Genomic DNA, 19666 nt, shown 5'->3' with positions numbered 1-19666 from the left:
GTTACAGACTTAATAGACAGCACACCATTTATTTTTTATTATTATTATTTTTTTAAATTTTCTTTATTTTTTTGGCTGTGTCGGGTCTTAGTTGCAGCATGCAGGATCTTTCGTTGCGGCGCACAGCCTTCTCTCTAGTTGTGGTGTGCAGGTTTTCTCTCTCTAGTTATGGCGCATGGGTTCCAGAGAGCGTGGGCTCTGTAGTTTGTGGCATGCAGGCTCTCTAGTTGAGGCACACGAGCTCAGTAGTTGTGGTACACGAGCCTAGTTGCCCCGCGGCATGTGGGATCTTAGTTCCTCGACCAGGGATGGAACCTGTGTCCATGCATTGGAAGGCGGATTCTTTTTTTTAAACGATACAAATGAGCTTATTTATTTATTTATTTATTTATTTATGGCTATGTTGGGTCTTCGTTTCTGTGCGAGGGCTTTCTCTAGTTGCGGCGAGCGGGGGCCACTCTTCATCGTGGTGCGCGGGCCTCTCACTATCACGGCCTCTCTTGTTGCGGAGCACAGGCTCCAGATGCGCAGGCTCAGTAGTTGTGGCTCACAGGCCTAGTTGCTCCGTGGCATGTGGGATCTTCCCAGACCAGGGCTTGAACCCGTGTCTCCTGCATTGGCAGGCAGATTCTCAACCACTGCGCCACCAGGGAAACCTGGATGGTGGATTCTTTACCACTGGACCACCAGGGAAGTCCCCGACAGCACACCATTTAACTACTGTATCGTGACTAACTTAGGATGCTCTTGGAAAGGGTTTTATGAAGGATTCTGGAAGAAAGGCTTAGGGTGAGAGAAGCTTTAGGAGGTAGCCAGCAACCACGCCCTCCTGCTGGAAGTGGTTGAAAGGGGAGAAATGTGCTAGATAAACAGAATCCTCTGAGGAACTACCTTCTGTAGAGGTCCAAAATACATGCTTGAAGATTGCTCTAGAGACTGTCTTTGTTCCCTTGGGCTCAGATGCCAATGGCACTGTCCCCAGAGGGCTAGATTTTCAGCACTTTCCTTGAGATTTTTCTGGGTTCCTCCTTTAGTAATGCCAGAGTCCAAGTGATCATTCAGAGACACCTCAGTAAGAGCTGTGGGGTAGTAGCAGAGCTTTTAACTTTATCTGGAAGGTCTTATCCCCAGTCTCATGATCAGACTTGAGGAAAGCACTTCCGATTGCCTTTGGTGGAATATTTTGGGATTTGTAACTTTTGTTTACCACAGGTAATAATGGAATGCCAACAGATGTCACTGATTTGTGACCAACATATTATATTTATTCAACAAATATATGTTGAGCTCCTGCTGTGTGCCAGGCCCCGTTCTAGGCACTCGAGATACATCAGCGTTAAAACAAAGATTATTGCCTTCATGAAGCCTACCTTTGAGTTGAAGGAATAGACCATAAATTGTTAACATAATAAATAAGAAAATTATGTAGTATGGATTAGTCTTTAGGGCTGCCATAGCGAAATACCATAGACTGGGTGGCTTAAACAATAGAAATGTATTTCTCACCCTTCTGGAGGCTGGAGGTCCAAGATCAAGGTGCTGACAGGTTTGGTTTCTCCTGAGGCCTCTCCTTGGCTTGAAGGTGGCTGCCTTCTTGCTCTGTCCCCACATGGTCTTTCCTCCGTGTGTGCACATCCTCCGTGTCTCTCCTATTCTCAGGACACAAGTCATATTGGATTAGGGCCACACCCTGATGGCCTTGTTTAACCTAATTATCTCCCTATCTCCAAATACAGTCGCAGTGAGGGTTAGGGCTTCAACATTTGTATTTGGGGAGGTGGGGCATACACAATTCAATCCATAACAAGATGTTGTCTGGTGATAAGTATTTTGGATAAAAAGGAAAATTAAGGACTTCCCTGGCGGTCCAGTGGTTAAGACTTTGCCTTCCAATGCAGGGGATGCAGGTTCAATCCCTGGTCGGGGAGCTAAGATCCCACATGCCTCGTGGCCAAAAAACCAAAACATAAAACAGAAGCAATATTGTAACAAATTCAATAAAGACTTTAAAAAAATTTATTGAAAAAAAAAAAAAGGTGGGGGAAGACTTCCCTGGTGGTCCAGTGGTTAAGAATCCACCTTCCAATGCAAGGGACACGGGTTCGATCCGTGGTCGGGGAACTGAGATCCCACATGTCGCAGGGCAGCTAAGACGCGCACCACAACTACTGAGCCCACGTGCTCAGGAGCCCATGTGCCACATCTAGAGAGCCTGCGTGCGGCAACGAAAGACCCCACATGCCGCAACAAAGACCCAACGCAGCCAAATAAATAAATGAATAAATATTAAAAAAAAAAAAAGGAAAATTAGAGTAGGGTAAGAGAGTTTGGGGGACTGCGGGTACTATGGGGTGGGCATCACAGTTTTGATCAGGGTGGTCGCGGTCTTCATTGAGAAGGTGGTATTTTAGCAAAGACTTGAAGGTCAAGTTACATTCAGGTGTTGTTATAACACAGGGACCAGAGATGGAGGAGTGGTGTAGTGGAGCTAGGCAGGGGACACAGGGTGGGCAGCCCGTGCACCTGGCTTCTTGTCTTAGCTCCTCATCTTTCTGGTAGTAAAACTTCCAAGTGTCACTTTAGCCCCCTGGGGTCCAGTTCCCAAATATGCTGGTCTGTGTGAACTTGTGACTCCAGCAGGGATATTCTTAGAAGGGCATGAGGTATAAAGAAAGGACTTTGTGTCTGTGTATTGGCTGGAGGTAGATGGTGGGCAGGGGTGATAGGCGTGCCCTTTGGGTATTTATTTTCATCCTTTTTGTTGTTGTTGTTGTTAAGCAGGAGTGGGCTTAAGTCTCATTCTTTTTTTTTTTATAAATTTATTTATTTATTTTTATTTGTTTATTTTTGGCTGCACTGGGTCTCTGTTGCTGCACGCGGGCTTTTCTCTAGTTGCGGCAAGCGGGGGCTACTCTTCATTGAGGTGCGCGGGCTTCTCATTGCGGTGGCTTCTCTTGTTGCGGAGCACGGGCTCTAGACGTGCGGGCTTCAGTAGTTGCGGCATGAGGGCTCAGTAGTTGTGGCTCGCGGGCTCTAGGCACACGGCTTCAGTAGTTGTGGCATGCGGGCTCAGTAGTTGTGGCTCACGGGCTCTAGAGCACAGGCTCAGTAGTTGTGGCGCACGGGCTTAGTTGCTCCGTGGCATGTGGGATCTTCCTGGACCAGGGCTCAAACCCTTGTCCCCTACATTGGCAGGCGGATTCTTAACCACTGCACCACCAGAGAAGCCCAAGGCTCATTCTAAGAAGCATTTCTAAGAACTCTATATTAGGATGAGATCTTATTTCTTAAAATACCAGCACACCTAAATTAACCAACTTAAATGTCCTACTATGTGGCCCTTTAAAGTGGAGCAAGATGGCTGTGAAAGTGACAAGTGGTAAAAGAGGCTGCTAGTCTTCCTCCTTGGTTTTTCCCAAGAAAGACCAGGACATAGTATGTAGCTCAGTGGGTGAAGGCCTGGTAAGGTGTAGCCAAGCCACAGAATCTATCCCATAATAGGCCAGTTAGCTCTGCCCTGACCACACACTCCACACCAGCCAACCATGCTAGAAATGGAAAAAGGACATTAGTGGAAAAACTGGTGAAATCTGAATAAAATCTGGATCTTAGATCATAGTAATGTGAATTTCTTCGTTCTGACAAATGCTCCATGGTGTTACGTAAGATGTTAACTTTAGGGAACACTGAGTGAAGGATGTAGGGGAAGTCTTTGACCCCTCTTTGCAACTTCTCTGCAAATCTAAAATTATTCCAAAATAAAATTTTTTTCTCTTAAAAATGCCCATTGTGGACTCGAAGATAACTTGGGCTACAGATATTGACCAGAAAGACAATGCCAAGTGCATGCCCCACTGTTTGTGGGACAGTGGCATCAGCTTATAATAAGGCAAAAGTGTTATATCTCCATTCTGAGCTTTTCTCTTTGGCAAATTCTCCATCCTCACCTGACCACCGCATTCTAGGTTTTTGCTTTGGTTTTTGCCTCTGACTCATGTTTATATTCAATATTTTATGGCAGAATAACTGTCTGAAAGCATTATTCTGTAATAGGATTAGGTAGGGAGAGTGCTAATAGGTCAGAGAGGCAGCAGCATATACAGGAAAGAAGACACTGAAAACCAAAGAGAAAATGCCCAAACACTTTGTAGAGGCAGCGCTTCCTAAAATACGATAGGTTCCAAAGATTCAGAAGCCCGCACTCTTCTGAAGCCCGCACTCTTCTAAGTCCTACGCTCATGGAGTGACTTGCATTTTTGTGCTCAGGGCTCAGCCTATTTTGATCGGGTTGTGGTCCCTCCTGTGTTAGCACGATGTGATCATGCATTGCATACTTCATTAAGTTGGGAACAGCTAAGAGTGGGACTGGCCTTTCATACATGTATATGTGTGTAATCCTTTTCTTCTTTTGACAGCTGCAAATCAGAAGGAGCCCATGAGTCTTAATTTTAAAGTGAAAGAGGAACCTAAGGAAGAGGAGGCTCTAAGTGCCACGTTGCCTCGGTCCAACTATGTGTTCAGCCCCGAGTCTGAAGTGCCAGCCTCGAGCATCTCTGAGGACACACTTAAGCCCCAGGAAGCAAAGGGCAACGTACTAAGGCGGGATATGTCAGTCAAAGCAGCATCTGAACTTCTCATGAAACTATCAGGTACTTGATTTCTTCTAAAATATTCACATTCTGATACCATCACTTGCAAGCCACCTGGGCTGCTTCCTGCCAGGGTTATAATTAGCCTGATGGCGGCAATATCACATTATTGCGGTGAATTCAGGAATGATTGGATTACTTGGCTAAAATTCCTGTGTTGTGTGTGAGTCTGTTTGCGGATGTCAGCCGTGTACCTGTCTTATTAAATACACTCCCCCTTTCCTGATTATGCCTGCAAATTGTTGGAAAACAGTGCTGTTTTCTAAGATGCTGTAGGTCATAATTTTAAATGGGTTCTAATGACATTCAAAGCACTTCTGTTAATTGATCAGAATAGCTATTCTTTCCTAATAGAGGACCTTGCACTGTTTGGTGTTTTTGTACTATATTCTTTAAGAACCATTAAAAATATTTTTCTGAACTTAATAAACCATTATGATGGCACTTGAGGGCTTCCCTGGTGGCGCAGTGGTTAAGAATCCGTCTGCCAAGGCAGGGGACACGGGTTCGAGCCCTGGTCCGGGAAGATCCCACATGCCGCAGAGCAACTAAGCTCGTGCGCCACAACTTCTGAACCTGTGCTCTAGAGCCCGTGAGCCACAACTACTGAGCCCACGTGCCACAACTACGGAAGCTCGCGTGCCTAGAGCCCGTGTTCTGCAACAAGAGAAGCCACCACAATGAGAAGCCCGCACACCGCAACAAAGAGTAGCCCCAGCTTGCTGAAACTAGAGAAAGCCTGTGCGCAGCAACAAAGACCCAACGCAGCCAAAAATAAATAATAAATTAATAAATTTAAAAAAAAATGGCACTTGAAGTGATTACCAGTAGAGTAGCAATAAGATTTTATAAATAGAAAATCTCATAATGGAATGTTACAGTGATTAATCTAAGTTCTTAAGGCAAACAAATAATTTTTATTAGTATCTAAATGTCATTTCAGCCTATCAAATGTTGGCAAAATGGGTTATAATTTGAAATTCATGTGTTTTGGATTTTTTCCCACCCAGTCTCCTATCTGCCCCATGCCCTTCAGAACAGATAGAAATTTAGTGTGTTTTAAAATTCAAAGGTATGACTTTAAGAACATGGAAAGAAAAGTTATGTAAACAATAGTACTTACCAAGTCATATCCCATCCTTAGTTCGCTGCTGCTTAAAAATAATTTTTAGAGACTCTACTCAAAATACTAATATGAATCAAACACTGTTTTCAGTTTTGTAACTTGGTGTGCTTGGAGGATGAAAGCAAGATATGTATTACGGAGACCCCTTCCCAGTGTAATTTCACCAGCAATTCTGTGTTTCTGGTTGACCAGTACGTTGGAAAGTAAGAAATTAATAATTATTTACTTAGGGTTGTTGTATTAGAACAGTTGAAATTCCTGTATTTGCCATTTGGTGGGGTTAAGAATTCTTTCCTTTGATGTTAATTTAAAACATACTGGAACTTCCGGGGGACATGATTTGTTACAGATAAAGCATAATACAGTTATTACCTGGTCGCCCCATTTTTCTAAACTTCTCAGTGATAACGCAGCTTCTCCTATGTAAATGGGAGTTCTAGCAAGATTGTGCTAATCGCTAAAAGCTGCAAGTTTAAAAAAATGATGTTCGAGCCCACATACTTTGAACCCTCCCTCCTGTGTCAAAAGGTCTTGGTGACATGCAGTAATCTGTCTCTTAGTTTTCCAGTCAATTCAGAGAGGTCACACAGCTCTCTAATGCTTCTCCCATAACATAGATTTTCACGCTCTTCCAACAGTGACTCCTATCCCCTCCTGGTGGTAAGATTCCAGTGTGCAATATTTCTATTTCAGAGTTTACTGTGCAGCCAGCACTGAGAGCAGAGGAAGCTAGGGTGGCACCAAAAGATAATATGCAATAATGAGATTTCAGGAAAGATGTTCTCTAAGGAAAACATTTTATCTTAGTCCTTTTGGATGATGCAGTTTGAGACAATGAAGTATGAAATCATTTCCTAGGTAATAAGAGATTCCCGAAATAGCATATAGCTAGGCAGCCATGCACATTTAATGACATTTGTGGTCAGCAATGGCTCTTCTAAATGTTTATGTGGGGTGTTAGTGAGTACACGTGCTGTGGGGTTCGACAGTAGTTGAATCTGGAATCCCCTGGTCGTCCGGTGGTTAGGACTCCACGCTTTCACTGCCGAGGGCACGGGTTCCATCCCTGGTCAGGGAACTAAGAGTCTGCAAGGTGTGTGGCGTGACCAAAAATTAAAAAAAACAAAAAACAAAAACAAAACAAAAAAGATAACAGTTGAATGGATGACATAGTCATGTTTCCACAGGGCATCTGCCCTGCTTCATGCTGTGGAAATGAAAACTTGTTTGAAGACTAAGATAATTATTGTTTTGCCCTGAAAAAATTTTCCAGTATTCTGTATGCTTTGACTTAGGTCAAAGAAATATGCTTCACAGACTCTACCTTCTAGATGCTTGTGGTCTAGTCAGAAGTCATCCAGGGCAATGGAATTCATTCAATCAGTGCTTTGCACTTGGAACTTCATACATCTACAGTCTAGCAGACTGTGGTCACTAAACTGCGAAGAAGTTTCCAAGTCAGCCCTAAAAATAGGAATGTGACTTAAAAAAAACACAAATGTCTTTTCATTCCGAAGCCACAAGGTAAAGAGGACTCACCCTTTATTAGGTTTAAAGTGGATATTAGGGTTTCTAATCACGGATGGCTCGGTGCTCTTGGAAGAAGGAAGATGTTAGGAAAAAACCGCCTATGCTGTCTTTCCTCAAGTTATAATTTTAACAATTTCAGTGTTTACGCCCTGAAAGCCATCTGAGGAAAGGACCTGTCAGTGTCTTCAGGCCCTCCTTTCCATGCTATTTCCTGGTATAGACAAGAGTAGTCATGCGTTTTCTCAAAGCATCTGTGCAGGTAGTCAGGGCTGCTCCTCGTCTAATACCCCAAAGCCTTGATGCAGGTATTCCTGTGGGTGGGAGTCCCTGCCTTGCTAATTTTCATTTATGGTCTTCTGTCCCGCTGGGGAAAATCCATATGTTTAGGAAGAGTTAGGTGAGAAAAGTACGTCCCATGCATTATCATACATTTTTTTTTCCTTCTTTCAGTTTTGACCCAAAGAATAGCTACCATGTGGAATCAGAGGATTTTTCATCTCTCTTACTTATTTCCTTGAGATTCAATGCTACGACTGTCGTAGTTTAGGCCCTTTCGGTCTTTTCCTCGAATTAGCAAGACGAAACTAGTCAACCATTTGGCTGCCTCCTTTCCGGTTTTAAATTAATTTATGTTAACTCCTTCACGATGGATGTTGGGCACATGGCCAGGTCAAATATCATGTGAAACTTTCCTAGGTGGAGAAACCTCTGTAGGCATATTGTTTTCCAAATTAACATGTATGTTTTATGGGGAAAACACAGATGCGTTAACAACCAGGTGAAATTTTTCATTAACTGTGTGTTTAGGAAAATCTGAGTTTTCTTCCTTCCCATTTCCAGTTGTCAATTGGGCAGTCAAGTGCCTGACAGCTGGACCAAGTAAATTGATTACCATAAAGAAAGCAACCCGCTCTAAGGAAACCACTGGGTGTCTGGGACTACTTGTTGTTACGTGACATGAGAAAGCCGAGATAATCAGACTTTTCTGCTAAGTGTATATTTGCCAAAGATAATTCCCAGAAGTCTTGATTTAAGGAGGCCAAAATCCTGAAGTCCAATAGAGAGGCTAGGTTACATCAGACAGACTAAGAGAATCAAGTCAGTCTTAATCTCTGGTTTTGCAACGTCTAGTGACTCTGAAAACTTAGAGAACAGATGTGTTATCACAGATGTGATGTAATGCTCTAAGTGACCCAAAGTTTCATCTGCTCTGTCTCTGTTGTGCTTTAAGAGAAGTAGCTATATTGTAAATCAACTATACCTCAATAAAGAAAAAAAGAGAAGTAGCTACGCTCAAAGAAACAAAGAAATGCCCTCTTCTACCTTGGTCGTGCATATATAAAATGTACCACATGTATAATTGAACCAAGAAGTAGTAGATAAGAATGCCATTTAAAAATATGAATCCCACAAAAAAGAAGTAGCTGGAAAGCTGGAGCTATTCAGAAACATTAATGAAAAATTAAACATTTAAATTGATCTAACATGGTAAATAAAACCTCACGTTAGACCTTGATTCAAAATACGTCTGTTGGTTTTCCTTTTTCTGTGCTCGAAGAGGGAAACTGCATCGATTTATATTCATTTCTGATTTATATTCATTTATCCCCACCTAGTCTTGGAGAGAAATATAAATTATAATTGCCTCTTGTAGAGGAATCCAGGCAGGTCCTGGATTTGAAATACATAGTGACGTAGGGTTCAGGGAATCACCTACGTAAGAAAGGGCTTTAGTGCAGAGATATTTAGAAGCAGGTAACTTGGCTAGGATGAAGTTTTAAGGTGAATTCAATCTCCGAGGTGAACTGAAGCAGAGAGGAAAGGTACCCAGAGATTGACTTTGTGAACAGTTTTAATTGGGGCCCTTTGGGTTGTAAGTAACAAATCCTCTTCAGCTGGTTTAGGCAGGAAAGAGGAATTTAATGGAAGGTGCAGGTTTGGGGTTGACTTCTGGAATGAACCCAAAGGTAGGGATGCAGCAGGGTGTCAGGCGTCCCCTGAAGCCAGAGACTGGAAGACCGTATGGAGCCCAGGAGGTCCCCGCCCATCCCTGCTTCTCTGCTCATACAGATGGACTTTTTCTGATATCCAGCCCACATGGTGAAACATGACAATTGCCATCAGCTTGTTCAAAAGAGCAGCTAAACAGAAATTTCTCTTCTTTTTTTTAAAGATTTTTTTGATGTGGACCGTTTTTAAAGTCGTTATTGAATTTGTTACAATACTGCTTCTGTTTTATGTTTTGCTTTTTTTTGGCCGCGAGGCATGTGGGATCTTAGCTCCCTGAACAGGGATCAGACCTGCACCCCCTGCATTGGAAGGCGAAATCTTAACCACTGGACCGCCAAGGAAGTCCCTAAACAGAAATGTCTTAGTCCCCATCCCAAATTCCAGCTGATTGCCTCAGCTCCGATTGGGGCCCACCAGTGGAAACTTCTGCTGTATCTAGGAATAAGGGCCTGTTGAGCAGACATGGCTGCTGTCATGTAGGATTGCTGGGAGGAGAAGAATCCCCAGAAACGCACCTTGGATGGGCAAGAGTGAGGGTAGTGTGAGACCAGGAAGATAAGCAATATGTCTGAACCCCGAAAGTTCAAGGAGCAGATTATGGGCATTGCTGTTAATTAAATATTGAATGTAAATGTGTTTTGGCCTTCGGGTGATGCTTGCCTTTCCTTTCTGGTGGAGAAGACTGCCCAGCCAGGACCCAGCCTACCCAGCAGCAACTCTGTATGTGCCGAGGCCCTGCTTCTAAGTGTGGTCCCCAAACCAGCAGAATCAGCATGAGTTGGAGAAGATAGAGAAGTGATAGAAATGCAAATTCTTGAGCTCTACTGTGGACCCAGCTGAAACTCTCGAGTTCTTTATAAGCCCTACAAGTGATTCTGAAAGCTAAGTTTTGGGAAGCACTGTGCTGAGGAAATGGTTAATTAGAGAAATAAGTTCGGTCGATCCAAAAAAAGAGTGCCTTGGGTTGAAACTGACAGAGAAGAAAGCTCTCTTAAATGCACATTTTGCCTTTTAAAAAGAATCATCTGTCTTCAGTGGAGATTCTTTTTCATTTATTAGGAAGTAATGGTATCTGGGAACCTTTTTTAGAAGGGTACGTGTACCTAATAAATCAAGATAGCGTTGGTTGTTAGCCTCAGATAATGCTGCTTTTTTCCCATGTGCTTTGCTGTTAAATTTCAGGATTATTCCTGGGCAACGTGTGCATTCCTTTAGGAGGGAAAAGCTCCCCACCCTCAGCTCCAACAAATCCAAGGTCACGTTGGAGACTCTGCTGTTCTAAAGAATTCCTTGAGATAAAGTAGGGATTTTAGCTAAATAAGTTCTCAGGGCAAAAACTATTCACTGTTCTATTTGATATTTCTCCCTTGGAAAATCGTAGTCTATCAAACTTTTTTATTTTTTTAATTTTTATTTATTTATGGCTGTGTTGGGTCTTCGTTTCTGTGCGAGGGCTTTCTCTAGTTGCGGCGAGCGGGGGCCACTCTTCATCGCGGTGCGCGGGCCTCTCACTATCGCGGCCTCTCTTGTTGCGGAGCACAGGCTCCAGACGCGCAGGCTCAGCAGTTGTGGCTCACGGGCCCAGTTGCTCCGCGGCATGTGGGATCTTCCCAAACCAGGGCTCGAACCCGTGTCCCCTGCATTGGCAGGCAGATTCTCAACCACTGCGCTACCAGGGAAGCCCCTATCAAACTTTATAAGCTATGACTTCAGTAGTTATCTGCAAGGATGGAAGATAGGTGTCTTCAGTTTATATTAATATCATCTCTCGTTTCCCTCCTTCAAACTTACGGGTTATTTAATTGAATGGTGGAAAGAACCTGGGAGGCCTAGTTTTACCTAGTTCCTGTGATTCTCCTTGCTTACAGTGGAAAGTAGAGCACACTCCTAAAGTGAACAGGTGGACATGTTAGCCAACTATAAAAGAGTTAAAGAGTAATTTAGAAGCATCAGTAAAAAAAGTATTTTATTTATTTTATTAATGCTGTCTATTTATCCTGTTGTCAAATAGGTGGTGCTGAGGAATTTGAAAGCATGAAAATGTCAGAATGGCCTAGTCTAATCAGTCTGCACTTGAAAAATGCTTTTTTTCACTTCAGCTTTTTTTGAGCACCTAGAGAAACCTACTGAACCCGGTACTCTACTTTTCTAATTATATATATATACATACATACATATATATATATATATACATATATATATATATATATGTATGTATGTATGTATATATATATATATTTTAGATTGTTATGTCTCAGAGGGGACTTCTAGACTGCTTTTAAAAATACCATCCCACTTTCTCAACATCTTTATTGAGATATAATTCACATACCATAAAATTTACCTATTTAAAGTGTACAGCTCGGTGGTTTTTAGTATATTGACAGAGTTGTGCAACCATCACCACGTCTAATTACAGAACATTTTCATCCCCCCCAAAAAGAAACTTTATACCCATTAGCACTCACTCTTTACCTCCCATCTCCACCAAATACTCTCCCAGCTCCTAATCTACTGCCTCTCAATAGATTTTCGTATTGTGGACATTCCACATGAATGTAATTACCCAAGAAGTGTCTTCTTCCACTTAGCGTAATGTTTTCAAAGCTCATCTATGTTGTAACATGCATCAGCACTTTATTCCTTTTTATGGCTGAATAATATTCCATCGGATATTATTGGAATGGATATACCAATAATGCAATACTAATTTTATACATGGTATAAAATGGATATACCACATTTTGTTTATCCATTCATCCATTGTTGAACATTCGGGTTGTTGCCCAACTTTTGCTGATAAGAACATGTGAAGTTTTTGTGTAGACATATGTTTTGTTTCTCTTGGGTATATACCTCAAAGTGGAATTCCTGGGTCAAATGGTAACTCTACGTTTAACATTTTGAGGAACTGCCAAGCTGTTTCGCAAAGCAGCTGCACCATTTTATATCCCCACAGCAATGGATGGGAGTTTGAATTCTTCCACATCCTTGCCAAAAGTTGTTATTGTCTGTCTTTTTTATTATAGCCATCATGCTGGGTGTGAGCTAGTATCTCATTGTGATTTTGATTTGCATTTCCCTGATGACTAATAATGGTGAGCATATTTTCATGTGCTTATTGGCCATTTGTATATCTTTCCTGGAGAGATGTTTACTCAAGTTCTTTTCCAACTTTTTAATTGAGTTATTTGTCTTTTTACTTTTGAGTTGTAAAAGTTCCTTATATATTCCGGATGTAAGTCTCTTATAGGATGTATGATTTGCAAATATTATACTTTCTCTCATTCTGCTGATTGTCTTTTCACTTTCTTGATGGTATTATTTGCAGCGCAAAAGATTTTAATTATAATCCAATTTATCTCTCTTTTCTTTTGTTGCTTGTGATAATTAGGGAATTATCACATTTCCATAATTCCAAAAATTGGGTAAAAAATGAAGACTTGTTTAATATTAACATGAAAGCCTGTCTTTATGTATATTAGCACCATATTTAGTTTTCAGCTATAAAGCCTATGAAACCTAACTTGACCTCCCTGATTTCTGTTTTTGCTATAGCATTATTCTGTACTTCAGCTGATGGCAAAGGATATTCTTATGTCAACTTTTTAAATGACTTTTAATGAATATCACCAACAGTGGTCTTACAACTAATGAGGAGATCACTTTGTCATTGCCATATATATCCTAAGCTACTCTCAGGATATACGTGTGTGTGTGTACACACACACACACACACACACACACACACACACACACATACACAGAAACCCATAACTGGGGGAGTTAAATCATGAATAAGCAATTAGACTCTTTTTTTAGCACTTGAAAACTCAGTGAGAATTGCAGATGTTTGGAGTGCAGAAACTCTTATATAAACAGAGAGTAGATCACTTTAATAAGATAAAAATGTAACCTGTGTATATATCCAGAGAATTCCTTTCCTGAAGGTCTAGATTTTGTTAAGCTCAGAGGGCATACCTTGGTGTTATTTATCTGGTTGTTTAGACAGGACAGAGTGGGAAATAGCTGTATGCAGCTCTGGAAGAGCCATTCTCTTCCCAGCAAGAAGAGGGGACTTGCTTCCAACAGAAGCTCCCACCACAACTGGTGTTACCTTCACCCTTTGACTAGTAAGCGTCCTTCTATTTATCTTGGGATTCCACACACAGCTTCCAAATCCCCGAGCCCATATACCTGAGTGGTGGCTTCTGCTTCCCGCACCTCCCGGGGGAGGTCTCTGGGCTCACACCCCTGGCCAGTGCCTCTGTGCCTCCTTTTCCCCTTAGAGCCCTCACCCTTTGGCCACCCTTTTGCTTTCTTGACCCGGCTTCCTTCACCTCCCACACTGAGGCCTGGGCCTCAGAAGGGCTCTTGTTTTACTATCATCTCCCCGGTGCAGGGCACATATGTTAATATAGCTACAAAAATTTGTATTGGCCTGTGTTTCAGAAACCAGGCAAAAGCTCAGAAGGGAATTTCATAGGCTCCACATTCATTACAGATGCCGTTTCTGTTTGGCTGGACCGGGGGATGGAAGGCTGTAAGGCAAGGGGTGCAAGGTGGGGTTGGGCGTGGTGAAGGGGTTCCAGATCCTTTACAATACTGAGCAAAATAACTGAGAATGACGCCTAGGAGATGTGATCGCAGTCGGCCTAGCGTGCCCGTCTCCTGTATTCCTGTGTCATTTTCTGTTTTCTGATAGAAATAAAAAAAACATTTCTACAGACATTACACATGACACAAACAGTAGCACAGAGAGGCCATTAGGAAGTACTATTTGATGGTGACAGCTCTTAACAAGAAGCTTTATTTTCTGAGGGAGCCGATGGCAGTGTGAATGCAAATATTTGTGTAACCAGTCAAACATTCTGTTCCATTTTTCTCTCAGAGGATCAATTTCCCTGCCAGGTAGAAGCTGTGCATCTTGTCACTGCATTACAATCTCTTACACCACTCTTCGCTTTTTATGGCTCCTCCCCTCAGACTCTTTGGCTGTATATTACCACAGTTACGGTCTTGTGAGGGAGAGCACGGTCATTATTTTCCTCAGGGAGAGGTCTGAAACATTCTCATTCCACGATGGTTTTTCTTCTCATTGCCGTATTAACCCTTAACCTTTACCTTATCCATGTCAAAGAAGGGGAACATTTGCATGTATAATTAAACTCCATGGCTTCTGTGCCCATCTGGCTACAGGCTGGTATCACAGCCCTACCTCTGGAGAAGGGAATCCTGTGTGTGATGCTGAGTGGCCACATCCCACCGTCCCACTGGGCAGGGGCTCAACTGGGTGGTGGTTCTCAGGCCCATCAGCCACATTGAGCACCGGAAGATACACACAGGGTGAGACTGATGGAGCCCATTTCCATTGGGCCGGGGAGTGTCTATATTAGCCCAAGAATGGAAAACTTTCCTGAAGAGAACTACTTCTCCCTTTTGGCTTATGTTACTCTTATAGGAAGATGAAGGCTTGAAGAGTGGTATTTTCTCATTATCAAAGTGTGAGAACCTATGACATTCTTGGTCTTCTTCCTAATAAGTCTTCTATTTACTCCACCCATGTATACATTTTCCCCATATTTAGGCCATCTTGAGTTCGTGCTCTGAGTTGATTTACTTCCTGTTTTCTAAATATGGGATAGCAGCTGGATTTGAGCACATTTCCTGGTTTCTCATGGCTTCCACATGCTTGTATCACTTATCTCCACAGCTGGAGAAGTGGGGGGCAATGTTAGAATATACACGTGACCCACCATCTCTTATCTTTTGTCCAGAATCAAGTGGTGAGGATCACTGTTTAAAGAATACATCACGAACTTGTTTCCTTACTTCCTCTGACTGCCAACCTTAGCCCCGTAAACCCACCTAAACACACACACACACACACACACACACACACACACACAAACGCATGCTTCTCTCCTGTCGCTACCAAAACTCTTCCTACTGTTTCGGAGTCGGAGCAGTCAGGGGGACAGCCTTTCTGGAGGCTTCCTGTGGTCCACGTCCCTGTTGCCAAAGGTATATTTAATAGCCCTCTGGTCGAGAGGGAGAGAGACCCTTAGCAGAGCTGAAGGATTAATGGGACTAAAGGTGAAATGGCAGTGATTTGTGGGACTTACTTACCTTGGAAGCAGAATCATTGTGCCTCACTCCACCTTTAAATAGTGGCAGAAATCTTCACTTGGGATTCATCAGTGCTTATATAGCCAACCTATTGTGTGTTATGTAGATAATTTTCTTCTGCACTTATTTTTTGAAAGCTGTAGAATAAAGAAGAAAACTGGGGACTCGGGATAATTTAATCGAGACAGATGGTTGTCTCCTTTCAATCACTTGTATTAAAACCTTTATTTCTGGGACTTTCCTGGTGGCACAGTGGTTAAGAATCTGCCTACCAATGCAGGGGACGTGCGTGGGTTCTATCCCTGGTCCGGGAAGATCCCACATGCCTCAGAGCAACTAAGCCCATGTGCCACAACTGCTGAGCCTCTGTGCCACAGCTACTGAAGCCCGCGCACCTAGAGCCCATGCTCTGCAGCAAGAGAAGCCCCCAAACACCGCAACGAAGAGTAGCCCCCTCTCGCCGCAACTACAGAAAGCCCACGTGCAGCAACGAAGACCCAATGCAGCCAAAAATAAATAAATAAATAAAATTAATTCTTAAAAAAAAAACTTTATTTTTTTATTTCTCTTTATTTAAAAATTTTTTTTTCAAAACAAAACATTTTATTGAAGTATAGTTGATTTACAATGTTGTGTTAGTTTCAGGTGTACAGCAAAGTGATTCGGTTATACATATGTATATGTACATCTATTCTTCTTTAGATTCTTTTCCATTATAGATCATTGCAAGATATTGAGTAAAGTTCCCTGTGCTATACAGTAAGTCCTCGCTGGTTATCTCTTTTATACATTGTACGGTGTATGTTTATTCCACCCTAATACTGTATAACATAGTTTCTCCTACAAAACGTTGTTCATATTAGAAAGATTTTCCTATGTGACTCCTCAGCTTTCTTGGAGATGCCCAAGGCTGAAGTCCTCACCCCATGTGTAACAGGGAGAGATCAAGCCTGAGGGCCTACTTCTCAGTTAGGGGTCCCGCCTCCTCGTCCCCCTGCTCCTGGTTGACTGTTTGTCACTCTTTACCACCTGTGCTAGAGAGGACACAGGGACAGAGAGAGGAAGGGACATTAAGATGAGTCACTTACGTTACTTGCAAGTAGCTTTGATTTTTAAAACATTTGGAAAAGAAGGTTGAAACCCAGCTAAAATGCATTCGGAGACTATCCGTGCACTCCATGTCTCCAAGAAGTATGAGGAATTAGAGCCCAGAGGGAACGTTTCCCACTGTCACATGGTCTGGTCCCCACTCCAAGGTTTCCCACAGGCATGGTACCAAGGATGTTGCCCCACCGTAAGCAGAGGCTCATGTATCATTGGCCATGAGGGCTTTGATGTTTGGCAAAAGTTTGTAAAGGGGGTTAAATGAACTCTGTACCGTAGCTCTTCTCTACTTCTCATCATAGCTCTCCTTTTCTTCTTTATGGTGTTTCTTTTTGTTGTTGTTGTTTTCGTCCATGTTCTCATCCATTCAGCACTATTTATTGAGCCCTACTATTTTCTAAGCCCCATTTTGGGCACTAGGGACACCAAGGTGAACTAAACAGTGTCCTTTCCTGCCTGAGGCTGCATTCTCTTCCCACCCCATCCACCGCCGCCCATGCTCACTCTGGGTCGTGCCTGTGTTCCGCTCTCTGTTATTATGCAGTGTTCTGCTTTCTGCACCATCTTACCAGCCCTTCCCTGCCTGCTGGAAACATTGACCGATGGAAGAAAAGCAGTCAGGGCTTCTCAACAGAGATATCCTTGGGACACGATTCAGTAATATTTAGCACCACCTAAGAAAAGCATTTTAAACTTGTCTGCATATACTAAAGCCCTTTTACCATCTGTTAGTGGAAAATATTTAAAAGTTTGGTAAGACTCTCAGTTATTGAAATAAAACTCTTCATTTGCTCCTTCCTCTCCTTGGGCATTAAAGACTCCCTCTTCCTCCCTGAGCGTCAAGCAATGGCCAACCCATCACTGGACAGAGATGGATCTTGCTTTTGGGTCATTTTTTTATGTCAGCAGGAATTCTGCTGAATCTTTCAGGAGTTCTGTTCAAAATCTACATGCACACCCCCACCCCCCCCCACCCTTCCTGCATTCAGGTTCATAGAAAGATATATAAAGGCCTATTAATCACAACAGATGAGGTGGACAGGACTTAGATTTATTAAATGGCAAAGGACAATGATGTTAAATCGCTTTAGGCTTAGATCAGATACTTTAATTGACCCTTTTTCTTTCTTTTTTTCTTTTTTTAATGTGAGACAAGAAGAGTATATTCTGGACGTTAGATGAAAAATAGGTTAATTTTTTAAAAATGAGATCATTTGGAACGTTACCAAATGGCAGACATACAGTTTAAATGCACATCTTTAGCTAATTCCTCATGAAATCATCAAATGAAAAGAAAACAAGACGGTTGGGAGAGGTTTTACTTTAACACCGGGACACTCAGAGTTCAACAGATAATGGCTGGACCCCTCCACGTCGTCTGATGGTTGGAGAAGCTGATCTCCTGGAGCCCCCAGTGACTCAAGGATTTTAATTCTTGTCCTTGGCACAAAAGTGAAATTGAAGGCAGCATTTGTTATGTGTGATGGACGTATTCTGCCTAGTGATCACCTCCCCCATGGCCAGTCTGAGGGACCTTCCTAAACTACCCTGTGTAGTGTAACCCTGGGCAGTGTCATACCCTGAATCAATTCCAGAACTTGTGCTGCAGCTCTGGGTCCCGTTTTATGGCCAGTCTGAAAACACTGGCAAATGCCCAGCTGAGGTTTCTCAGACGTGGACTTCTTACGTTGCTTGCTGATGTCAGGGAGGCGAAGACTAATTGAAAAATGCTCAGAAGAATAAACTTCAAGTGCTTTGCTCTGATGGAAAATGATACGTTTCTTGGACCCCTGAAAGTGAACTTCCAGGTCTCACTGACTCTTTATGATCTTTAAAGTTTGAGTTCTGTTGTTTTTTTTGTTTGTTTGCCTGTTTTAGGGCATATTTTTCCTTGCAGACACAGAACAACTAATAAAATGGAACACTGGGTGCTCCTTATTTTGTCTTTCTGAGTTGACCTCCTGCTTACCCCCTGTCCACTTAACTGTGAATTCTAGTGTGCAGAGCTCACTCTTCAGACATTTGTTAATTCTCCTTCCTAAGTTGCCAGGTAGTGTACTGATAAAGAGGGGAAATGCAAGTTCTCTTATGGTTTTGCTGATCCAATTCAAAGGGCCAATTCTGATAAAATATCTTTGAAATTGTTATAGGAATAAAAAATGTGGGGCGTGTGCGTGTGTGTGCGTGTGTGTGTGTGTGTGTGTGTGTGTGTGAGAGAGATAGAAGAAGGAAGGAGCATACAAAAAACCTAGACCCCTCATTCCACCATTTTAAACAAGATTCTCCTAATGTTTAGATTACTGTGCAGATTGGTTTCACCACCTGGGAAAGATGGTCTGATTTAATTCATCAATTAATTATCTAATGAGTTATTTAAGTTTGTGTAGAGCTTTGCGTGTTTTCCTCATAGATAATGGCTTGATCTCATGATTTGCTCAGTTCCTTCGGTGCAGTTCTGGGTGAAATGTGTGTGTGTGTGTGTGTGTGTGTGTGTGTGTGTGTGTGTGTGTACTGGAGGTCATTGTGAGGTTCTTCTGTTGAAAAATACTGTTTTTTCCTTTTTTTTTTTTAATTGAGGGGGAAAAATTCAATTCCCTACCTCACACCATTTAGTAGCCGTGCCCTCAGCTGTGCCTGTTACCCTCAAGTCCAGAGACCATGCATTTTATTCATTCCGGAGAATAAGCCTCCCATTCTGCTGTTCCAAGAGGAGGCAGTGGAATGCTGTTCTTGAAAGTTCTTGTGTATTAGGAAAACTAGAGAAAAACTGCTGCACCTCTGTTTTCTTTCGTGGAGAGCGTTTCTTCTCTTTTTCCCCAGGAACAGATGACCGATGTGTCCAATAGGGACAGTAGGAGCCTGTGTTGCCTCTCCTGGGATGTGGCAGCTGCTGTGGATAAGCCCCAGGCATGGGTTTCCTTCCTCAGAGCAGGACTGGAGAGCTTTTACCTCACCAAGGACCACTGTAGAGACAAATGAAGTTCATTTTTTTTAATTGAAGTATAGTTGATTTACAATGGTGTGTTAATTACTGTCGTACAGCAAAGTGATTCAGTTATACATACATATACATTCTTTTTTCTATATTCTTTTCCATTATGGTTTATCATAGGATACT

At 42.4% G+C, this 19666-nt stretch overlaps 1 protein-coding gene across 5 annotated transcripts in view; it reads left to right on the top strand.

Annotated features, from left to right (window-relative positions):
• ZNF827 (zinc finger protein 827) overlaps positions 1 to 19666 on the top strand; it is a 178342-nt gene that overhangs the window by 67048 nt on the left and 91628 nt on the right. For all 5 annotated transcript variants that reach the window (XM_068542576.1, XM_068542577.1, XM_068542579.1 and 2 more), the window contains exon 5: positions 4416 to 4649. In XM_068542576.1, the coding sequence (XP_068398677.1) occupies positions 4416 to 4649 (234 nt within the window). The remainder of the gene's footprint in view (positions 1 to 4415; positions 4650 to 19666) is intronic.

This window comes from Eschrichtius robustus, chromosome 4, assembly GCF_028021215.1.
Source record: "Eschrichtius robustus isolate mEscRob2 chromosome 4, mEscRob2.pri, whole genome shotgun sequence".
NCBI lineage: Eukaryota > Metazoa > Chordata > Mammalia > Artiodactyla > Eschrichtiidae > Eschrichtius > Eschrichtius robustus.
Note: the sequence above shows the minus strand (reverse complement) of the source record. Positions and strands in the feature narration are given on the sequence as shown.